The following is a 21,577-nucleotide window of genomic DNA, read 5'->3' on the forward strand; positions in this document are numbered from 1 at the left end:
TCCGGTCTGAAAGCGCTGCCTGGCCACCCCTTACTGCGTCTCATAGGCCTCGAAAGGTTGCCCGAGAATGTCAGCTTTGATCTGTATAGCCACAAATCTCGAATAGTATCGAGCATGTGCAAAGCCATGGCCAGTGTACCAGATGCCGTGATCTAGAAGCGTTAGCCCGACATTGGCACAAAGTAGAAGTCTCGACACTTACGCCCTGTCTGTCTCCAAGCTCCCAACACTTCACCTTCAGCATCCAATCCCCAGAACGGACGCAAGTGGCGAGACACTTCAGGTCCGAAGATCTCATGTGTTGTCGACCTGAAGTTGCTGGTGTATCCAGTCGCAAAGACAACCACATCCGCATCGATTCGGGTGCCATCATCGAGCAACAGTCCAGACTCCGTGTACGCCACAGGAAGTGCATCACTGCGAACCTTGACTCTCCCATTGGCTATCAGATCCCCAGCGCCGATGTCGAAGAAATGCTTGCCTTGCGACTCGTATATTTGACCCCAAAGATCACCGTATCGCCTTGTTTTGAATCCGTTGGCTTCCATCTGGTCAAACTTGGTGGGGTTGAGGTCAGCCATGGCACGAATGCCAGCCATTGCTTCGAGGCGCTGAATTGACAATGGCAGGCTCAGCAGTATGCGATCGCTGACATCGGTTAGAGTGTTCTCGTTGTACACCGGGTCTACAAGGGCAGAGAACGTTGATCCAGGAAGGACGAACGCTCTGGACCTCTGTATCAGAGTGATGGACTCGAAGTCACTCTTGTCCATGTCTGAGATAACATCGTGAGCGGAGTTTGCGGAGCCAATGACCACGCCGCGCTTGCCTTTCCATGGCGTTGCGTTCTTCCAGGCTCGTGCATGAATGATGTCGCCTTTGTAAGTATCATGATCCTCGTACATGGGAACGTTCGGCTTGTGACCCATGTCGCCAATAGCGAGTACGATGTGCTTGGACCTGATTCGTAGGGCCTGCCCTTGTCTTTTGAGCTGTGCACTCCATACCCTTTCGCGCTCATTGTATTCGGCTTTCTCAAGGCATGTCGAGGTCATGACGTTGGTGTTGACACCAAACATCTCAGCAAACCGTTTGAAGCCATCTGAAAGCTGCTGCCCAGTGAGAAGATACGGGTCGTCCTTCCCAAAAGTTGGTGGCGTCCCTGGCATCTGGTTATAGTGTTTGGAAGTATGGAGCCTGACAGAGTCGTAGCGATCCTTGGTCCAAACGTCGCCGATCTCTTCGTGCTTTTCGACTACAATGTATGAGAGACCCAAAGCTTTCAGTCGTGCCGCCATACAGAGTCCGCCGATTCCAGCGCCTACCACAAGACAATCCAGTGACAGAGATTTGCTGTCCTCTGCTGTGATTGAATGAGACCCATTCATGGCATATTGGCAGATTGCGCTGTCTGACACATTGCTGTTCGGGACCTCTTTCGGTGCTGTTTCAAGTCGATCGACATCCGGAAAACCTTCAGGCTGTTCCAAGACAGTACATAGCAGCCAGATTCGCCAGTCGGAGTTCGTTGAGGCGTTTGCAGGCGAGATACCGATTGTGCCAGAGCATCTGCTTGGCCGCGCCCCATGGATATGGAATGAAAATGTTGCCTGGATCCAGGACATCTCGGGTCCAAGCCGCATGATGAATGGAGATCCATCGTCAATCTGAAATTCATTCGGCATGGACTGCTTGGTCAAGTCTTGCCATGTCTGCAGTATTTTGTCGGGCCCAAAGAACGTCCGGAACGTGCCGCTGAATGCGAACGAATCACGCCAAATGGCATTGTCGGCAAGGCTGCGAATGTTGGGTTTATAGAGCTGCTGCAAAGTACTCTTTGCAACTTCGGTACAGTCAGTCGAATCTGGTATGTTGACTTTCGGTAGCGTTGCCGGATGCTCTGTTAACGGAATGCTCTTCCAAGCGTTCTCTGGTTCCATCGCGTTGAAGTGCTATACTGTCACCGATTCTGCTCTCGTTCTCTGATGGTGAGGGTAGAAGCTGGCCCGCAGAACTTCCAATTTGTCTGAAGTACAGGGTGTGGAAAATCACATTGATGTCAGTGAAGAAGGAAACGAGCTCACGCACCTCTAGCCAGATCGATGCATTAAGAGGACGGTGAGTTTAGCCAAGCCAATTCAGTTGCTGCAAGTCTCTTTCAGCCGTACTTGAGCCAGTGGCTAGATCGCCCAGACATGCAGCTATAAAAGGACAAGGCGCGATGCACAACATTACCACGCATTGCAGGTAAGCTGTGAAGCAAGCCATTGGACTTTCTTCTTGCGGTGCAGACGAAAAGACAACCCCGCAGGAGCTGAAACGAACTGAATTGGACAGCGCAGAGGGTGCTTTTCTTGGGCAGCGGTGGCCAAGCAATAGGAGTCGGAATACGAAATACGACGGCTGACCTTCGATACTGTGAGCAAGGTGATGATGGAGATGTTGGTTGCGAGAAGGTAGATGAAGTCGAGACGGGATTCAGCAGGGAGATGTTTTGGCGCGACTGACGCACAGACCATGACGCGGTTTTGTCGCCACGCCACGTTCTCAGACTTGACCACGAAACCAACAACAATCTCCAAACTCGTTCTCGCAAGGATACAGTCATCGCCGTCTTCATCGAGGCCATCAAGATTCCATGGATTCGGCGTAATCTATGGTGGCTCGATGCCTCCCAGCATCAAGACTTCAGAACCAGCGAATGCGCCACCATCAAGAGCATCGCGGGCCTTTATTGGTGGAGAAAGACCTATTTGCGAGGCGTTCATTCATGCCAGCCTTGTAAGGCGATGGCTGGCCGACCAAAGTCCCGAGATCTGCACGGAAGGTTGAGAAGGAGAGGCTGGTTCAGACCAGATTATTGCTTACAATACGCTCCTATATGTCTTCGCATGCACGATGTATGATTATACCTTTCGAGCGGCACATCCGCACTGGAGTTCTGTGGATGGACCTATGTACGACATCATGCTCAAGATCAGGTCTTTTCGTTGCGCAAACTGGGCTTTGACGAAGATGTCGACGGCAGACACCTTGTACCCTGACTCTATTGGAGCTCCCAATGGCGTTTTCACGGAGACATATACCGCAATTCAGGCGACATGCGACAAACCACCACGATACTCATAGAGGCCATTCGCTCAGCAGCCCCGGGTTTCAGATTGAACCAGATGAAGTGTGGATCTCGGCTGCACACTCGCTTGTGAAACGAATGTAAGTGTGCCTACTGACGCCGTACCTTGCAGATACGGCAATGACTGTATCTGTCGTCGTTCAACTGTTCGCACATTCGCTCCAATGGTTTATTGCGGGATCCATACCCACCTTATCTTCTTCCTGGCAAATCAACAAGACCTGTCAGGCTTGTTATCGGATGGACCTGACAGGGTCGATCGCGAATGGCCCATGATCCTCTCATTCCGCCTCTGAGGTTGGGCCAATGTCTATATTAACTGATTGACCGTCAACTTGGCAGCATATAATGTGGGTAACCTTGTTTACCATGACAAGTTTTAAGCCAACGCAATCCTTCTTCACATCCACGCCGAGACGCTACGGACACTATCTCGATGCTTGGTACTGTACAGACGTATCTACCTCCTGAGATAGAAGGTATCAAGCAGCAACTCCTTCGTTGGCGAGTCTACCTGCGCTTCGGGACACGTATTCACAACAACCTCCGTCGGCGTCGTTACTGGAAAGAGAGAAACAGCTTGGATGGACGGCATGCAGGAACTTGGCACAGCATGATGCCATGCATCTCCATTATCATGCAAATGAGAGCCAGACGGGGGAGACTTACTGAACATAAATAGCGAGCCATGCAGCGTTCTGTCTTCGATCGAAGGCATTCTATCTCTTCCATCCAACAAGCTATTCCACCTTCCAGCAGCCGTTAAGATGAACTGGCTACGTTCGATTCCCTTATTTGCTCTTGCGGCATTGCAAGCAAACGGATACCCCCTTGTCGAACGACAGAGCACAGACGGCGCTTACATTGTTACCCTCAAGAGCAGCCTCACCGCCGAAGCAACCGAAGGACATGTCTCCTGGGCTACAGAGTTGAGCTCCAACGCTTTGCGCCGCCGCCAGGAAAATGGAACGTCAAGCGACTTCAAAAAATACCAGATTCCAGGATTCAATGCTTACTCTGGCTACTTCGATGCCGCCTCGATCGGCGAGATCGAAGCCAGTGAAGAAGTGTGTTCAAAGTCCAGCTTACCACAAGACATTGCTGACAACTTCCAGGTTGCGAATGTGGAGCCAGACGTTCTTGTCTTCGCAACCGTCCTTACCTCACAAAGCAATGCTCCTTGGGGACTTGGACGCATCTCTACCCAGTCTGAGTCAGGTTCCGACACATATGTCTACGACACTAGTGCTGGAAGCGATACTTATGCGTACATCATTGATTCTGGCATCAACGTCGACCACGAAGATTTCGGCGGTCGTGCTTCTCTCGGCGAGACCTTCGTATCCGGAGCCCACGTAGATGATGCTGGCCATGGAACACACGTTGCTGGTACGATTGGTGGTAGCACGTATGGAGTGGCCAAGAACACCAACTTGGTCTCTGTCAAAGTCTTCGACAGCTCCGGAGTACGTACTCTTCATCGTCGAACGTACACAGATGTTGACAGATTTTCGCAGCAATCCGCTACATCCATTATCATGTCGGCCTTCGAGTGGGCCGTCAACGACATCGTCGGCGGCGGCCGAGCCGCACGTTCCGTCATCAACATGAGCCTGGGAACCACCAACCAGCCGATCCAAGCATTCAACGACATGGTCGACGCCGCAAGTGAGCAGGGCGTCCTCAGCGTCGTTGCTGCCGGCAACGGCGTACGCAATGCGATCACGGGCGTGACGACACCTGTAAACTGCATCTTCACTATGTAAATAGCCTGACAATGCTGACTCAATTCCAGATCGACGCCTCGAATGTCTCGCCGGCATCTGCTCCCTCAGCCATCACCGTCGGCGCAGTCGATAGCGACAACGCACGTGGCTACTTCTCCAACTTCGGCACCACCGTCGATATTCATGGCCCAGGCGTGGACATTACGTCGGCCTGGATTGGGTCGAACAGCGCGGTCAACACCATCAGTGGGACTTCGATGGCCACGCCGCATATTGCTGGTCTCGCGGTCTACCTGAAGGCGCTGGAGTCTGGATTGGACTCTGTCTCTGCCATTACTGCCAGGATCATCGAACTTGCCACTGAGGGCCAGGTTAGTGACGTTATGGGAAGCCCCAACTTGATCGGATACAATGGCAACGGGCAGCAGTAGATTGAAGGCATCATACTGACTGAGAGTTGTGACTAGCCACAACAGCGATAGTCTCTGCAATATAGAGATAATATAGAGCCAGGAGAAGCCGCTCTCAACGGCCATCGTCATCGTACTTCTACGCCATGGTTGCAACACTAACCTCTACCTAAGCTACACATATAGTATCTACGCTAACAGTTAATTAACGAACAAGGCTCACTGGCTATTTGCTGTCTTAGCTTTAGACCATACACTAAACATCAGCTGTCGACCTGCAAATCGGTGTCCGACTAAGAACGTGGTCGGAAACAGAAGGTGTGACTGGATTTTGATACAGTTGCATCGCATGTTGATGGTAACGACTAGATCTTAGCTCCCAACTATACCGATCAAATGCCACAGTCCATGCCTACAACAGACATAAAATCCCCTCTCTTGCCCACCTCATCCGCTCTTCGACTCGATCTTCCCATCCTCCATCCTGTTCTTTTCGAAGCAAAAAATCAGCATCATGAAGTACCAGAGCCTCCTGTCAATTCTCGCATACGCTGCCAGCGTTTCCGCAGCCGCCATTCAAGCCCGCGACTCGGATGCACAACTCACTGTGACAAGTTTGTCACCAAGAACCAATGTAGCAGTGGAGGCGAGGACTCCAAAGTCTACGACAAGACCGGATTGTTTTCGTCGGCGTAAGTATCGTCGGCCATGCAAAACATTGACCTGGCTAATTTGAACGTAGTCACGATTGCTACTCGATCGGTGTAGTCAGTGCTCCGACAATGTCGCTTCTCATCACTGGGGGTAGCGGTTTCACGAACAACAATTGCTTCCTCCATATATTCTCGGACGATGGGTGTTCCCAGCGACTGGCAGATATCGGTCCCATTATGGAAAGCAACGGCTACCCTGTACGTCAGATGCTTGCCCATTTTATCGCGATCGATCTGACCAGTAGTGTAGTACTCTCCAAGCAGCTGCATTGGCGTTACAGGTGAGTCCACCGACATGATGTCCTGGAGATTGCGTTAATTCTCTAAACAGATCCAAACACTGGAGAATCGACTATTGCACGAAGCATGACTCTTACTTGTTAAATCGTCCAGGCTGCCTCTGTAGCGAACGGTGGATCTTGCGAGTAGAGAGTATGTGCTTTCTTGCATATGAATCGGAAAGGAGGTCACGGGTTGCCCAGCGCCCAGAAGAGCAATGTCTAACGGCACACATGGCTGAGATAGAAGTCCACTCACACGCAATCTTTCCAAAGACCTACGCCTCTACACTTTGGTTCACCTTGTCCCAGCTCCTTTACAGGACTAAAATGTCCTTGTGTTGTCTCTGATAAGTGGACAACAGCTGTGTCAGCTGTTAGACGTCCAGCAACAAACAAAAGACGGTTGTAAGCTCTGCAAGAAAGCATATCCGTGTGATAACCAGAGCCTACTCTCACATGTATGAGATAGAGCATAATAAGACGTCTCGCATGCCGCATCGTGGTGGTTTTCTCCTTCACTTGATGTGCACAATTAGGGAGTACGAGGCGACGTTATCTTGCGAATCCTCTGATCGCCAAGCCAAGTTCGGCTGTTGCCGGAGCAACCCAGCCAAACAAAACATCTGAAAGGAGCCCAAGCTCCCGTGAAACCAAACGACGACACAACTTCATTCATCTGAATATGCAAACAGTGCAGACATAAAAAGGCCGAAGAAACTTCTGGAACCTCATGATGAAACGAAATTCCATTTCCACGCCGTGCCCGGCACCTACCGACGGTTCCAGCTCGCATCGCTTGAGCATTTCTTCGGCATACAACAACACAGTAAACGAGGACACCGCACACATCGAATATACACGCGCGTTTGAGCCGACAATCAGGAATACGAAACCCCGGCGGAGCTCTCTGGTGCACGGAAAGATGGCCAAAAAGGCACCTGTTACAGTGTTTGAGGAGGTCAAGGAGGATGAGGAGCTTGTGATTAGCAAGCCTCTAGGTAAGTCGACGCTGCTTTCAAAGCCAGCGAGAAAACCAGCGGTTGGGGCAATGGCGGGCGGTGGCCGCGGAGTAGAGCAGCTAGCGGGTGGATCGAGGGAGCTTGGGCAGAGCAGGGCGAGAGCGTCATTAGGCGGAGCAGAGCTTGGAATCAGTAGGGTCGAGAGGATGCAGCAGATGCCTGGTGTCGGCGGAGGCATGGCAGACAGGAGGAAGAGCATCCGATCAGAGGACTTGTTCGGTCCGGCTATCAAGAAGGAACCAAGGCGAAAGACGATTTTCATCCCCGAGGACACGACTATCTGCACCATCCATCCTGGCGCGAACACGACGGCTGGTCTGGACGATACTTTCAACATTCAGCTGTTCCCGGACGAAGTCTCTACCCAGCCAGAGGAGAAGGCAGAAGATAAGACGAGCCACCTTTCGAAGCCAGTTCGACGACCTAGAATGTCGCTTTCTGCTGCTCCAAGGCGCGTACCACTCGTCCCAATCCGGCCTTCAGAGTACACCGATGGATTCGACGTTTGTGGCCATGATACGGGCAAGGAGAATCTTGCACCAGGGGCACAGAAGTCTTTCAAGCCGACTACCAAGTCTAGTCCAGACGGGCGGCGTCATATGGAGAGAATGGCCCATCCCAAAGCAAGTCAACCTACTGCTACCCAGAGCCATGGAGCCAATGCGGTCCGCATCAACAGGACTGTTCGTCCATCATTGATGCAGCCGACAGCTGCGACCCATGCACGCCAAATCAATGCAGCTCGTCCAGCGGTTCCTGTCCCAACAGCACTCTCTCGTGCGTCACAGGCAACACGAGGCGCACCACCTCCGACGGCAGCTCCACGTGCCACCAAACCCTTGAGTGCGGCCACGACTGCGGCGAAGCCAACAATGCGACACTCTATGGACAACGCGCGTCCTTCGCTTTCACGCAATAACAGCCCGCGCAATTCGCCATCTTCCAACGCAAACAACGCAAACAACGCAACCGAGAAGAAGTCGTTGCGCCAACACATCGATATGAAGCGTCTCGAGCTTCAGGCGTCAAAGCTCTCGCTGTATCCAGTGCTTCCGGAGAACCTGTCACAACCAGAGTTGTACGAAGACCGATGGCTCAGCCAGCAAGAAGTTGCCCTGACGGAGGTTATAAACGAGATCTTCGCTGCCGCAGAACGACACAGTCCAATTGGAAGCCAGACCATGCCACTGCGAGAGTCCCTGATCGCCATCTACCACCAGCCCGAAGTCGCTATGCTGCACCAACGACTCCAGGCGTCCTTGATCTACGGCGCTCTCAGCAGGCCTAGGGCGACATCGACCACCGCGGACCCAGCACGCGACATCGGCCTAAGGAAGAAGTTCATCAGCTTGTTCCTGGAGACTTACGACGAGGACTCACTTCGAGCTGCAACAGAGGTCATTGTTGGCAGGCAGATCCCAAAGCGTGATTCCACGGGCGATGCAAATGGTATCATCAGTAGCGAGCAGATACTGGATCCACGTGCTGGCAGGCGTGCACTGACTGGATTCCTCGAGACCTTCTTTGTCTCACCTGCCGACATCGACTTTGCCGAATGTGCTCGAGCTGGTGACAACTCCGATCATGAGACGATCCGCTGGAGAAAGAGCATCCTGCGGAGCGTTCTGCTCGTCTGGCTGCTTGACCAAGCCAAGGCATCTGACCTGGTAAACGGCTGTCTCTTCAAGAAGACTTCTGCCAAGAAGTCATCAACTGCAGTACTGGTCACGTTCGCGGGCATGATGATGCCTTCGGTCGGCGACATCGTCCGTGCTATGAAGCAGTTCGACTACGAAGTCTCTCATGTGCAAGACCCACTTGATGAGGTACATTACGAAATCAGCAACCTGGCAGTCCACCTTCGAGATGGCATCATGCTCACTCGTCTAGTGGAGATCCTTCTCTACAATCAGAAGACTATTCCGGCAGCTTCAGACGATGCCAATGCCACGATCACCATCCAGATGCCAGACTCGACCCAGCTTCTGAGCGAGATGTACCTACCAGATACATCACTCAATGGCCGGCTCCTCTCCCAGCACCTGAAGATGCCCTGCCTTGGCCACGCGCAGAAGCACTTCAACGTGCAAATCGCTCTCAGCGCGCTCGAGAACCACGGCATCCGCGGCGCCAATGTGGTGGGAGACATCGCCACTGATGACCTGGTCAACGGCCACCGGGAGAAGACACTCAGCCTGCTGTGGTCTCTCGTCAGCACTTTCGGGCTGAGCCATCTGGTAGACTTCAAGTATGTCGCTCTCGATGCTCATCGTGGGGAGGAGAAGGCAATAGCTCAGGAGAGCCTCAACCACCAAGAGCCAGAGAAGCTACTTCTCGAGTGGGCCGCCGCCTACGCCGCCAAGCAGGGCGTGAAAGTGACAAACCTCACGACCTCCTTCGCAAACGGCAAGGCCTACTCCGCCATCCTCTGCGGCTTCCAGGTGTACATCTCCAGCACCAACAACGGGGCTACCACCCTAGAAGCCCGCCTCACAGCCCTAGGCTGCAGCACAGCCTTCGTGAAGCAGCTCACCTCCTCAGTGGGCAACATTCCCTCCCGCGAGACGACGGTCTCGAACCTCGCCTTTCTCGCCTCCCGTCTGCTCCCGCTATCGCGCCAGCATCACGCCGCGCTGATCCTCCAGCGCGCCTATCGCCAGCATCGCGCTCCCATGGTCGCCTCTCAGCACATTGCCCTCATGCGCCTGGCTCACAACTGCGCCCGAGTCGTGCAGACCCAGCAGCGGGCCGTAGCCGCTGCAGTTACGATCCAGCGAGCTTGGCGTGCTGTGCTTGATGCGAGGATCTCGAAGTTGAGTAGCGATGTGGAGGTGTTTCAGTCGCTTGCTCGTGGTTGGGGTGCGAGGAGGAGGATGAGGAGGAATGGTGGTTTGACGGGGAGGGTTATGGGAGGGTGGTAAAGAGGTCGCTTGAATGAGGAGGGAGCGGAGTTTATGATTCGGGATTGATGAGGGCGTTGAACGAGATACCCTTTCTGCGAGTTTGAGATTGAACGTGGCGATTACATTCAGCCTTCACGCCAGTGGACAGATACAGAGATACGAAGTGATAATACGCGACGCCAGCCATGTGTTCAAATGCTCGTGTTCTCGAGAGTCTCAAGTCCTATATACATGTCCTCTCCTGCTATGCAAACACGCTACTCAGACAACAACTTCGATTTCGACTGCATCCCCCTCAACCGACTCTTTCCATGTCCATTCTCCTAGAATACAGCTCCACCAATGATGAACACCCTTTCCTCCTCCCTCCGAATCCACTGGACAACACGATTCGCTCCTTGGGCGAGCGCCGCCCTTGAAGCATGCGGTCCCGCAACACAATACAGCTCGAAAAACGGCGTCTCCCACGCCAAAGCCGTGGCGTTGGATGCAATACTATGCTGAACTTTCAAGTGCGCGGTCCTCGAATGTATAGATTCGTGCATGAGATGATACAACGACATGAGTCTCCTCCTCGCCACGAGATCATTGAAATGAGGCTCGAAAGAGGGCATGGCGAATTGGACGTTTCCGCGGGATTTGTAAAGGAAGTGGCGGAGGACTGTGCCGGGGACGATCTCAGAGCACGAACCGTGGCCTTTCCGGATGGCGGTTTTGATGATGGACATGCTGCCGTTGGACTCGAGTTGGGAGACGAGTTCGTCGCGCATTTTGCGAAGTTCGAAGAAGGCTTCTTTGTTGGCGCTGATGAGTACGATGGCGAGTTCGTCGTCTTTCCCCGGGGTTTCGTCTGTTGGTTCCGTGGTGGTTTCTGAGGCGGCGAAGAAGCTGACGTACATGTACAGGAAGCCGGTGTTGTTAAAACCGGGTAAGCACAGCGGTATCCAGTTCTCTCCGCCGCCTGCTCGGACACTACCTGCTTCGAAGAGCATGTTGAAGATGAGGTGGAGGTCGCCTGGGTGCAGGGAGTGCTTTTTAGGTCGGACTACGCTGACCAGGCGGCCGGCGGCTACGATGAGGCCGTAGAGGAGGTTTTGGGAGCGGACTTGGAGGAGCGTGTCATTGATGACTTTACGATTGCTCTTTCGCATGCGGAGGCATTCTAGTGCTGAGAGGAGTGCTGATGGAGAACCTCTTGTGAAGCCGTCTGCTAAGCCGTCGAGAAGGACGTCGGTTCCTTGGAGCGGTCGTCTCAGGTCTGTAGAAGGTCGGTTTGAAAACATCTTTTCCATGCTTGGTAACGTTAAGGTCGAAAGGATCTGCATGTAGAGTGCCTCCAGTTGACTTCGCAGCTGAGCATCACTCTCTGGGAGACGACTGATTGCGACCAAATTTAAAGGCCCCTTGGATAGCATGACGAACCGAGTGCCTCCAGCAGTGAAGCCCTTCAGAGGATCTTTGGCGCCTTGGTAGAACGAGATCAGTGTCTGTGCAACGCCGACATAGTGACTGATTAGCTGGTCATCGCCATGTCTGCTGTATACCGGCTTCCCAGAGGCTGAAAGAATGAAGAAATGCTTTAGCTTCGCTTTCCAATTCTCTAGCGATACCTCCTCGCTTGCGCCGTCGGCTTGATCAGACTCAACGTCTTCGAACTCGTGTTGGATCTGATCACTCAACGCCTCGTCTTCGTGCGAAAAGATCGTCTGGAATGGATCTTCCTTCTCGGATTCTTCGTTCAGAGCGGTCCATGGAGGACTGCCCTCGTCCCCGCCCACATCACCAAGAATGCTCTCATTTTCGATGCGTGCATCAAGAGAAGGGATGTAGCTCTTGATACTGGCAGAGTCGTCGCCATCGCTGCTATTATTGTTGCTCACAAAGCGGCCAAAATGCGTAAAGCTGTGCTTCCTAGAGACAGCTCTGCTCGCCGGAGACGGGATTGAGCCGACACCGTCCTCTCCACTATAGCTTTGCGTATGTACATCGGCCAGAGAAAGCGCTGTCGTGGGAGTTGATAGTAGTTGTGGTCGCGATGGCTTTTTTGATAATCGCAAGGATCCGGCTTGTGAGAGTGGCGGTCGTGGCGGCAAAGGCGGAGGAGTGAGCTCTTGTGACTTCATCACCTGATCACTATTCTCGTTTGAATGTGATTCGGTGTCGTTCTTCTCCTGATCGTTGTCCCGGCCATTGTTGATATGGGTTTGCGGCTTCTGCGGTGATTCGGAGTCGCCACTCGGCTGGGTCGACCCAGGGCCCGGCGCCTGTTCTTCAGGCATTGCCTCATCTCAGCATCTCCTTCCCAGGTCAATTTGAGACGCGGCTTTGAAAATTAAGGATTAATGTGAAAGTTGATGTGAAAGACTTCGTCGCCGAAGGTCCAGATTCCGGAACGTCACGTGAAGAGGCATTCGCTTGACTTTCCTATTTAGGCCCTAGCGCGAAGCAAGGACGACGACGTGGACTTTCGCAGACCATCGCAACGTCGAATGTCTTTCTTTATGGAATGAAACACCGCAGTGAAGCTTGAATAGTGGCCACATCCCAGATGTTCCTCCGCTGATATATCTCGCGAACTTGTCAAACGGACGATGAGCCTCGAGGCCGCCCTGAGAGAACACGGCGGGATCTCACCAACAGGTTCTGGGCGGTCTTCGCCTGTGCCGCGTGCTGCGCGTCGAACTGTCGAAGATGGTACGCGTGTCTTGAAGGAAAGAGATTGCGTATGGACGGCTGATATATAGGTAGGGCTCTACAAAGCAGACAAGACTTTGAAGCGTTACGCAGCCACCATCGAACGAGCGTTGGCATCTTGGGAGATCTCACCAGAAGAATGGGCAGACTACATTGCCTTCCTGGCACGACTATTGAAGGCCATCCAGACTCATCCGAAGGACGCACCGTTTCTACCTCACAGCAGTAGTATCGCCACCAGACTTGCACAATGTCTCAACCCGGCCCTCCCATCCGGCGTTCACCAAAAGTCGTTGGAAGTGTACACGTACATCTTCTCGACGTTCGGTAACGATTACATCTCAGGGCACCTTCACGAGTTCCTCCCTGGCTTGTCAGCAGTGCTGTCTTTCGCATCGCTGTCTGTTCGCCCTGCGCTGTACGACTTGCTTGAGAGCCATGTCGTGTCACTCTCGCCAGTCCAGCTGCGGCCGGCTCTGAAGTCGCTTATACTCGGCCTGCTACCTGCACTTGAAGAAGAAACCGCCGAGGACTTCGAGAGAGCTTTCAAGATCTTGCGGATTCTTGAATCAACATTTGTGCCCGATTCGAACTCCATTAACTTGGCTCTGGATCCGGATGGATACTTCTGGCAATGCTTGTTCTTGGCTGTCATAACGAACCCTTCGAGGCGACAAGGTGCATTGAACTTTCTCGTTCAGCGACTTCCACCGCTGGGTCCGACCTCCGGAGAGACAGATGGCGGCAACAAGAGACTGGAATTATCAAAAGCTGCCGAATGCGTGGTCTCCCCAGAGCCAGGGCTCTTGGTGCGCTGCTTTGTCTGTGGCCTCTCGGACTCGCAGATTTTGATTCAGCGCGGCTTTCTTGACCTGCTGGTGTCGCACTTGCCGCTGAACTCTCCAGTTCTGCAACAGCTGGTAGGACCCAGTGACTTGGACCGCCTTGTCTCTGCTGCCATACTGGTGTTGCTTCGCCGAGACATGAGTTTGAATCGTAGACTTTGGAGTTGGTTCCTGGGCCCCGAACCGAAAGAACAAGCTACCAACAGTCAGCCCTCGTCACCGGTGCTTCAAAGAACATCATCAGGCGACAGCGAGCCAAGCGTGCAATTGCGTTATTTCTCCAAATTTGGGCAAAATAGTCTCCAGCGATGCATTCTCAAAATGCTTCAGGAACCGGCGCAAGTTCCATGGCAGAAGGCGAGGCCATATCGAATCTGCTTGTCTCTCATGGATCGATGGGAAATTGGTGGCTTACTTGTGCCTAAAGTTTTCCTCCCAGCCATGAAGGACCTCCATGCATACAGTACAGTTGCAGAGTCAGCCGATACTGCCGAAGTTGTCCGCAGCGCCAGTCTCTTCTTCGACGGTGTGGAGGCGAGTCTGATCTGGAGGTGCCTGATAGGGACGCTGCACGAGACTGTGCAGCGAGGCCAACCCGCACTACCAGCGCTTGACCTGTTCAACTGGATTATCAGCACGTTCAATGTCAAGGACGAGGAGATGCTCACAGTTCATATCCCTCAGGCCATGGCGTACTTGATGTCCTGCCTCGATTCGATGGACTTGGAAGCCGGGGCGAGGTCAAAGGTCGTGAGTACACTATTGGCGCTTCTGGAATTTGTTCCGGGGCGCATCTTTCAGACTGGAAGTACAGCAAGCAAGGCTCAGACGGAGACTCAATTGCAGATGTCCGCTGAAAGTGTTCGAGCTGCCGTTATGAACTTCTATCGGCAGACCAGTCATGGCAACAAAGAGACCACTGTACTCACTGGATGGCAAGTTGTCGCCCTGCTTACATCCAAAACCACACAGCAGCTTTCACGTGCATTGGAAGACCTGAATGCGGAGCTTTTCGCCCAACTGACCACACTACTACTTGCACTACGCTCCAAGACTGCTGAAAATGCTTTGCCCGTCGATGAAGACGTAGGCATGGCACTTGCAGCTACCTTCAAGTCAGAGCAGGAGTCTATCATACCATTCTCAATATTGCAGTCAATAATCGCTCTGGAATCGTCATCAACGAATCGCAAGATAGAAGGCAAGGGGTACAGCCGAACCGCGCTCGCACACATCGAATCCGAGGTGACCTCACAACTGTGGTATTATCTCTCACCCGAGCAACCAAAATACCACGTCGAAGCTGTCAAGACCTTTTGGCAACTCGATGGTCTTATATTTCCCAGCGATGCAGTGACGTCTTCTTTGATTGGTCTCTCGAGAAGCATGCCAGGCTGCGCAGAGTCTGGTGTTACGCGGGCGGAGACCGCCAGACGCTTCACGATCCTATGGGATCATTCAATCTCCACGGGCATCACGAAAGCTGGTGCAGGTCGTCGAGGAAGCGCAATGTCGGTGTTGCAAGATTCAAAACAAATGGCTAGGTCTCAACAAGTGCTTGAGGAGCCGCTTCTGTTGACTCTTGACGCTTTGAATGATCCTACTGACCCGGCTTTTGAGGTAGTCAAGAGCTGGCTGCAAGGTCTGTCTAGCCTCGAGCAGGTGTTGCAGATCTTGTTCAAGCACACGCTGGAGCTGAGTTCAGCCATCAAGAAGCAGAGCACCGACTCAGTCAGAAATTGCAGAGAGCGTGTGCTCAAGTTGGACTACATCTTGGGTCACCTGCAACACATCGTCGAGCATGGAAATCTTTGGACTCGCCGTACGCTCGGCAGAATAACAATATTTCAGGAAGGCAGGCCAGACGGCACCGAAGGACTACTACTACTCGCAGATACGTGTGTCGCGCTACTCTGCAGTGACTTTCACGCGTCCAAGGCTCTCAACAGGCGCCTAATCTTCATTCTCGAATTACTTCTGTCGGGCCCAAATGCGGCAGAGCTGAAACAGCTGGACCTTGATTCGACTTTACTGGACCAGTTGATGGTATGCATCGGCGGTGAGATGGAAAGCTTACAAGGTGGAATACTCAGACTTGCCCAGCTTGCCTTGAAGCTGCGACTTGTCCAACCTCCAACTGACCATGCCGCTGACAACCGACAACGAGGCTCAATTAGCTCCAAGAGACCTTCGATCGCTCCTAGCATGCGTCCGAACTCAAGCGCCTCGTCGCTCACTCTGGCGCCTTCGCCACCACATCAACTCTTCCGTTGCCTTCGCATGGGATTCTCGTCAAATCGCACGAGGTTCTACTTGGACCAATGGCTGGCTTTCCTGGGTGACATACTGCCCTCATTTGCAGATGCGCTGTTCACGAACCTGCTGCCTTTAGTTGAGTGCTTCTGTGAACAGCTGGCCAAAGTCCATGAAGAGATTGAACAACTGTCACGCAGATCGCCTACTGTTAACGCGGTTACTCCGGAGTCTGTCGCCATGAGCTTGCTGGAGGGACTTGAAATGGTACTCGACCGGGCCTACGAGTGTCTCCTGACCGAGAACGCCCCCGAGCCAACACCCAAGGACAGCGATAACAAGACCAATTTCTTGACCAATGTCGCTTCCGGGGTCTTCAAAGCTGAAGGTCCACCAAGCAGGACCAGCAAATCGAATAGCCGCCTCACTGTCATACTGGCCCTCCAAGATTCGATCCGAGCGGCTCTGAGAATGTGGCTGTGGGCCAGCAATCCGACAGACGTTTCCGATTTCGACTCGACGAATGCATCAACTACGGCTTATGTAGCGTTGAGGAAACGCAACAAGACGCGCCATCTACTCGAGCAGATCTTCTCTGTCGAGCCTTTGGAGAGCCTGGAAGTGGTAATATCACATTGGAGCAATGCCAGCAGTGAAGGTGAAGCATCGACTGCTCTGAGTCTGCTACACGTGATGTCGGTGTCAAGACCGAAGAATGTCGTGCCGGCAACTTTGGACGCTCTTTGCTCTCGCACGAACCCGTCGGCTATTCCTCCTGCGCGCAACTCAAGCCTCACGATTGACTTGAGCGCGTCTGACACCGCCACGTTTCTGTCGGCATACCTCGACTCCACTGAGGACGATGCCATTGATGAGCTTTGGCCCGACTGCGTTGCATTCCTGCGAGATGTTCTAGCAAATCCGTTGCCCTATCGACAAGTCTTGCCACACTTTTTATCTATCATTCTCCTGCTTGCCGAGAAGCTGAACAACACGAACTTTGGGGAGCAAAGAAAGATGCGTCGAGATCTTGGCGACATCTTTCAGAGACTCCTCACCGCGACTTTCACGACTCTACCCTCTGGCTACGTGGCAGACCTGGCAGCAAATGGTGCTTTGCAGAATGGCACCCTCAAAAGCAGACGCGCCACAGTAGAGCATGACATGGGTCTCGTTGAAGTGCTCAAAAGAGTCATGTTCAAATTGGACATCATTCTGGAGACGCAGGAACGGATGGCCTACGCGATCAACAACATCACCCAAAGCCTGCTTTCGCCGATGTTCAAATCGAAGGCATTCCCACAAAACATCAGTATGGACGCTCTGGCACTGGTTGTGCAGATGACCCGAAAAGCTCCAGGGGCCAAACCATGGAAGAAAGAAATTGCCGATGCATTCAACGACCCTAAACTCCTCGCTTCAGCAATGAGTCTTATGAGCGAAGGATGGTTCCCAGTACTGCATCAATGGTCTTTGCATGACAAAGAACGCATGCCTGAGCTTCTCTCTCGTCTCACGCCGCCAGCGAGTGCTGGCATTATGTTCGGAGTCGGAGCCAGTGCAGCCAGACTCGAAGCGGATCGCAGAACGCAACTCAATCTACGCAGGTTGTGTGTTCTTCTTCTCGCATCGCCTGAAGATACCTATGTTGCTCATTTGCGGACTATCGAAGAGAAGATTTCCGAGCTCTTCGAGGCCAGTCCTTCTTCCTCACCCTCGGCAGCCATCAAGGCAGAGCTCTTCATGTTGTGCCGCACCTTGACACTCTCCGTCAGCAGTGTTCACATGAGTCCGTTCTGGCCGATCATCAACGACAAGCTCGAAGCAGCACTGACATCCCTTCTCCCAAGCAGCTCAAACAGCAATGACTTCAACAACCTGTCCATATTACAGGCATGCAAGCTACTCGATCTGCTCGTCTCCCTCTCGCCAGACGAATTCCAGCTCCACGAATGGCTCTACATCACCGACACCATCGACGCCGTCTACCAACCATCCGACTTCTCACCAGTCGCATTATCAGATCAGATCGCCGAGACCCTTGGCTCAGCCAGCGTCGACAACAACATGCTCGTTACGCCAACAACGCCTGGTGGCGGAGGGAAGGGGAAGCGGCGGCAGTTGCTCGGTGAAGATCTTGCTGTAGACAAAGGCGACATCCAAGCTTTACCGAAGGAGGAATTTGTAAGAGCGGTGATTCGCCCTTTCTTGAGCCAGCTGAGTATGCACTCGTATGAGGGGGTTTACAGCTTGGAGCAAACGGATGGGATGGTGCTCAGGGAGAGCTTGCTGGCGGATTTGTTGGATCTGGGGAGTGTGGTGGAATAGACAGGTATGTTGCACTCAATGAGTCTGATGTCTCGACCAAAACAACTAGTACTGCTCTACAAATCCGAACAGCCTCTCCACTGCCGCTACTGCGGTGTCCCCTTGAGTTTTATCTGTCGCGGCGCCCAAAAGCGGCGTCGAAATAACATTCTGCTCCCACAGCTTCCCATACCTCTCCGGCGTTGGAGGCTCCTGAGTGTACACATCGATTCCTGCCCCCCAAATCACTTTCTCCTGCAAGGCTCGGAGTAAATCGTCCTCGTTAACCACACCGCCACGAGCTGCATTGATCAGGATCGTCGTCGGCTTCATCAGGCACATCTCCCTGTACGAGATCATGTCTCGAGTGTCTTCTTTCAAAGGGCAATGAAGAGTGACAACGTCGGCTTTCCGGACAAGATCGTCCAGGTTCTCGACCCGAGTATGCGGGATATCATTCCAAGTGGTCGTTGGCACATATGGATCGTATGCAATCAACGAGACTCCAAGCGCGCCTCTGAACGCTCGGGCGACCGCAGTGCCGATATTTCCCATGCCGATGATGCCGACTTTCTTGCCAGATAGGAGCTGCCCCGAGCACATCTTCTTGGCGACCGTGATGCCCGCTGTCTGCTTCCTGGTCACAGGTCCGAACTCTCTCGCTACAGCCAATGCGAGCCCAAGTGTCAACTCTGCAACAGCGCCCTTGTTGATGCCTGGCGTGTTGAAGATTTGGACCCCGTTGGCTTTACACGCAGCCTGGTCGATTCCATCGATGCCGACACCTTGCTTTCCAATAGCTCGGAGACGTCGTGCTTCGGCGATGTCTTTTGCTGTGATTTTGCATTGCCCGACCAAGACGTAGCGAGCTTTCTCTTTCCATTCCGCATTTTGAGGATCATTGGGCCCGATCAGATGGAAAAGCTCCCGGCATCTGGCTACGGCTCTTGGATGGTACGGGTCGAGCATGTATACAATTGGCTTGAGTTCGCCATGCTCGTCTACCATCTCAGCAGAGTCTGGATACTGCTCAATAGATCCCATTTTGAGTGATTGAATCGATATACTGTTGATGATCAGTGTAGAGACTTGGCACTTTCGCGACGTTCTTGGATCAGCTGGTCATCAACAGCCTTTTGAGCCGCACGGTGCCCAATGCTTAGAATGTACCATCTCGTACGAGTCGACTCTCATTCCCTCGAGATTGGAAGAGTAGTGGAGCAGGGGAATGGCGAAACCCGATTGTTGCAATTCCCCACGGAGTCGGACCCACACCAAGAAATCGCCACGGCGTTTGGCAACTACCCTTTCTGTTGGGTGGCTGGACATCCTACGCTCCTCTACATAGGTACGAATGAGAGTGTTGCAAAGGTCTGTCAAAACTAGCCAAAATGAATTTCTTCCCACCACCACCAACCGTCGAGGCGGAAGTCTACGTGCGTGTTCCCGAGGAGGTACGATGTACTGGCAAGCAATCAGAATGGGGCGACGAACTTGCTGGATTCAAAGGCATCTTTCTTGAAGGCCCCGTGGTCGACAAGGCTGGCAATCTCTACTGCGTCGACATTCCATATGGAAGGATTCTCCGAGTCGATCCTGACAAGAATGTCACGGTTGTCGCCACATACGACGGAGAACCGAATGGCTTGGCTGTCACCCCCGAAGGCGATATCATCATCGCGGACTACAAACAAGGAATCATACTACTCGACCCGTCAACCGGCAACACACAGCCCAAGATCACTCGTCGCCACCTCGAAAGATTTAAGGGTCCGAATGATTTGATCGTGGATTCGAAAGGGGACATCTACTTCACGGATCAAGGTCAGACCGGCATGACAGATCCGACTGGCAAGGTGTACCGTCTATCGACATCAGGCAAGCTAGATTGCTTAATCGAGAATGGACCTTCACCGAATGGCCTCGTCCTCTCCAAAGACGAGAAGTTCCTCTACGTCGCTATGACTCGAGCCTGTCAAGTCTGGCGATGCCCCCTATACGCAGATGGCACAACGACAAAAGTCTGCTGCTTCTTCCAATCGTTCGGCAACGTTGGTCCGGATGGATTGGCATTGGACGAGGAAGGGAACTTGCTCATCTGTCAGCCTAGCCTCGGTTGTATCTTTGTGGTGGACTCGAAAGGCATTCCCAAGACAAGGATTGTTTCTGGGTCGCAGGGTATCAATTTGACGAATTGTTGCTTTGGAGGGCCTGAAGGCAGGACTTTGTATATTACTGATAGTGTGGAGGGGAATATTCAGAAGTTCGAGTGGCACTGTAGGGGAGCTACACCGGTGCCGTTCGTTAAAGGGGCGGCGTAGACGTGCTGGGTCATCAATCGACCTGGGTTCTGTGTCTTCCAAGAGAGTCAATGTCACTGAATGAGACAAGTTGTTATTCTATACAGGTTAGAGAAAATGCAAATGATATGATGGGCAGTTTTCATTCAGTTCGGGACAATCTCAAGCCGGGTGATCAATGACTTCCACGTTTCGAAGGGGTTTGTGTCGATTTTGAGAGAGAACACAATTACATCTTTCATTCACTATAGCTGAAGGCTGCCTCAAGATTGACTCATCACTACCATTGACCTGATCTGTCGTTACTCAACGGCTGGAGCTACTCTGACCAACTTGTTTCCCAGCCATGTCGACGTGGATATCTTCCGTATGAGTGGCATCTCCCTCAAGTGTGTGTTTAGCCTCTGCGGCTGCCATGTAGTGCTCATTCTCCAAAACTGCGTCCGCTACACGGGCATGTGCAGCATCCTCCAGAGCTCGGAGAGGCATGTAATGGCCAGTCTTCTTCTTCCGCCATCTGGCCTCCATGAGCAAGACAAAAGGCAGTGTAGCAAAGCAGAGAGCAGAAAGTGCGAGTAGACCGACTGCTGCAGCAAAGCCTGGCAAATACCACGGCTTGTACTTGGCTGGGAAGATTTGTGGGCCAATGATACTTGCAATAGACAGCCCAGCCAGCGTGATTGCACCTCCAACTGCCTGCTCGGACGCCCCATACAGGGTCATGCTTCGATAGGTCAAAGCGGCAGGCTGAGAGATTGAGATCTTATTGGCGAGGAAACATAGACCTGAGTCGGTGGTCAGATATCATCAAACGGCTTTGCGACTCTCTGCGAGCAGAACTTACCATATAGGGTAATCGGATGTAGTCCCCCAAGTGACTCAATCGATCCGCAGTATATGTAGACAATATAGCAGGGAAGGGATATGATGATTGGAATGATGAAGTGCCACATTCTCTCTCGAGTCCAGTCTCCATGCCACGACCAGATGGC

General features: G+C 52.8%; 7 protein-coding genes across 7 annotated transcripts; 5 read left to right on the forward strand and 2 right to left on the reverse strand.

Moving 5' to 3' along the window:
• Positions 1-30: 30 nt before the first annotated feature.
• On the reverse strand, positions 31-1,940 carry M409DRAFT_20155 (uncharacterized protein; the record flags this gene model as incomplete). Its single annotated transcript, XM_033805252.1, has 2 exons — positions 31-152; positions 203-1,940. The coding sequence occupies 2 exons, from the start codon at positions 1,938-1,940 to the stop codon at positions 31-33; spliced, it is 1,860 nt and encodes a 619-aa protein (XP_033670629.1).
• Positions 1,941-3,900: 1,960 nt separating this feature from the next.
• On the forward strand, positions 3,901-5,291 carry M409DRAFT_52248 (uncharacterized protein; the record flags this gene model as incomplete). The annotated part of the gene is made up of 4 exons (XM_033812030.1): positions 3,901-4,200; positions 4,249-4,599; positions 4,651-4,842; positions 4,929-5,291. 4 exons carry the CDS (start codon positions 3,901-3,903, stop codon positions 5,289-5,291), a joined length of 1,206 nt encoding a protein of 401 aa, XP_033670630.1.
• A 493-nt stretch (positions 5,292-5,784) lies between these two features.
• Positions 5,785-6,282, forward strand: M409DRAFT_52249 (uncharacterized protein; the record flags this gene model as incomplete). Its single annotated transcript, XM_033812031.1, has 3 exons — positions 5,785-5,962; positions 6,039-6,181; positions 6,265-6,282. 3 exons carry the CDS (start codon positions 5,785-5,787, stop codon positions 6,280-6,282), a joined length of 339 nt encoding a protein of 112 aa, XP_033670631.1.
• Positions 6,283-6,997: 715 nt separating this feature from the next.
• Positions 6,998-10,204, forward strand: M409DRAFT_64769 (uncharacterized protein; the record flags this gene model as incomplete). The annotated part of the gene is made up of 1 exon (XM_033816222.1): positions 6,998-10,204. The coding sequence occupies one exon, from the start codon at positions 6,998-7,000 to the stop codon at positions 10,202-10,204; it is 3,207 nt and encodes a 1,068-aa protein (XP_033670632.1).
• A 1,511-nt stretch (positions 10,205-11,715) lies between these two features.
• Positions 11,716-18,306, forward strand: M409DRAFT_64771 (uncharacterized protein; the record flags this gene model as incomplete). The annotated part of the gene is made up of 3 exons (XM_033816223.1): positions 11,716-11,724; positions 12,790-12,880; positions 12,935-18,306. 3 exons carry the CDS (start codon positions 11,716-11,718, stop codon positions 18,304-18,306), a joined length of 5,472 nt encoding a protein of 1,823 aa, XP_033670633.1.
• A 45-nt stretch (positions 18,307-18,351) lies between these two features.
• Positions 18,352-19,293, reverse strand: M409DRAFT_36080 (uncharacterized protein; the record flags this gene model as incomplete). The annotated part of the gene is made up of 1 exon (XM_033810499.1): positions 18,352-19,293. One exon carries the CDS (start codon positions 19,291-19,293, stop codon positions 18,352-18,354), a length of 942 nt encoding a protein of 313 aa, XP_033670634.1.
• Positions 19,294-19,676: 383 nt separating this feature from the next.
• M409DRAFT_52253 (uncharacterized protein) lies at positions 19,677-20,606 on the forward strand (the record flags this gene model as incomplete). The annotated part of the gene is made up of 1 exon (XM_033812032.1): positions 19,677-20,606. The coding sequence occupies one exon, from the start codon at positions 19,677-19,679 to the stop codon at positions 20,604-20,606; it is 930 nt and encodes a 309-aa protein (XP_033670635.1).
• Positions 20,607-21,577: the final 971 nt, after the last annotated feature.

The sequence above is a fragment of the Zasmidium cellare genome, assembly GCF_010093935.1.
Source record: "Zasmidium cellare ATCC 36951 unplaced genomic scaffold M409scaffold_9, whole genome shotgun sequence".
NCBI classification, from domain to species: Eukaryota; Fungi; Ascomycota; class Dothideomycetes; order Mycosphaerellales; family Mycosphaerellaceae; genus Zasmidium; species Zasmidium cellare.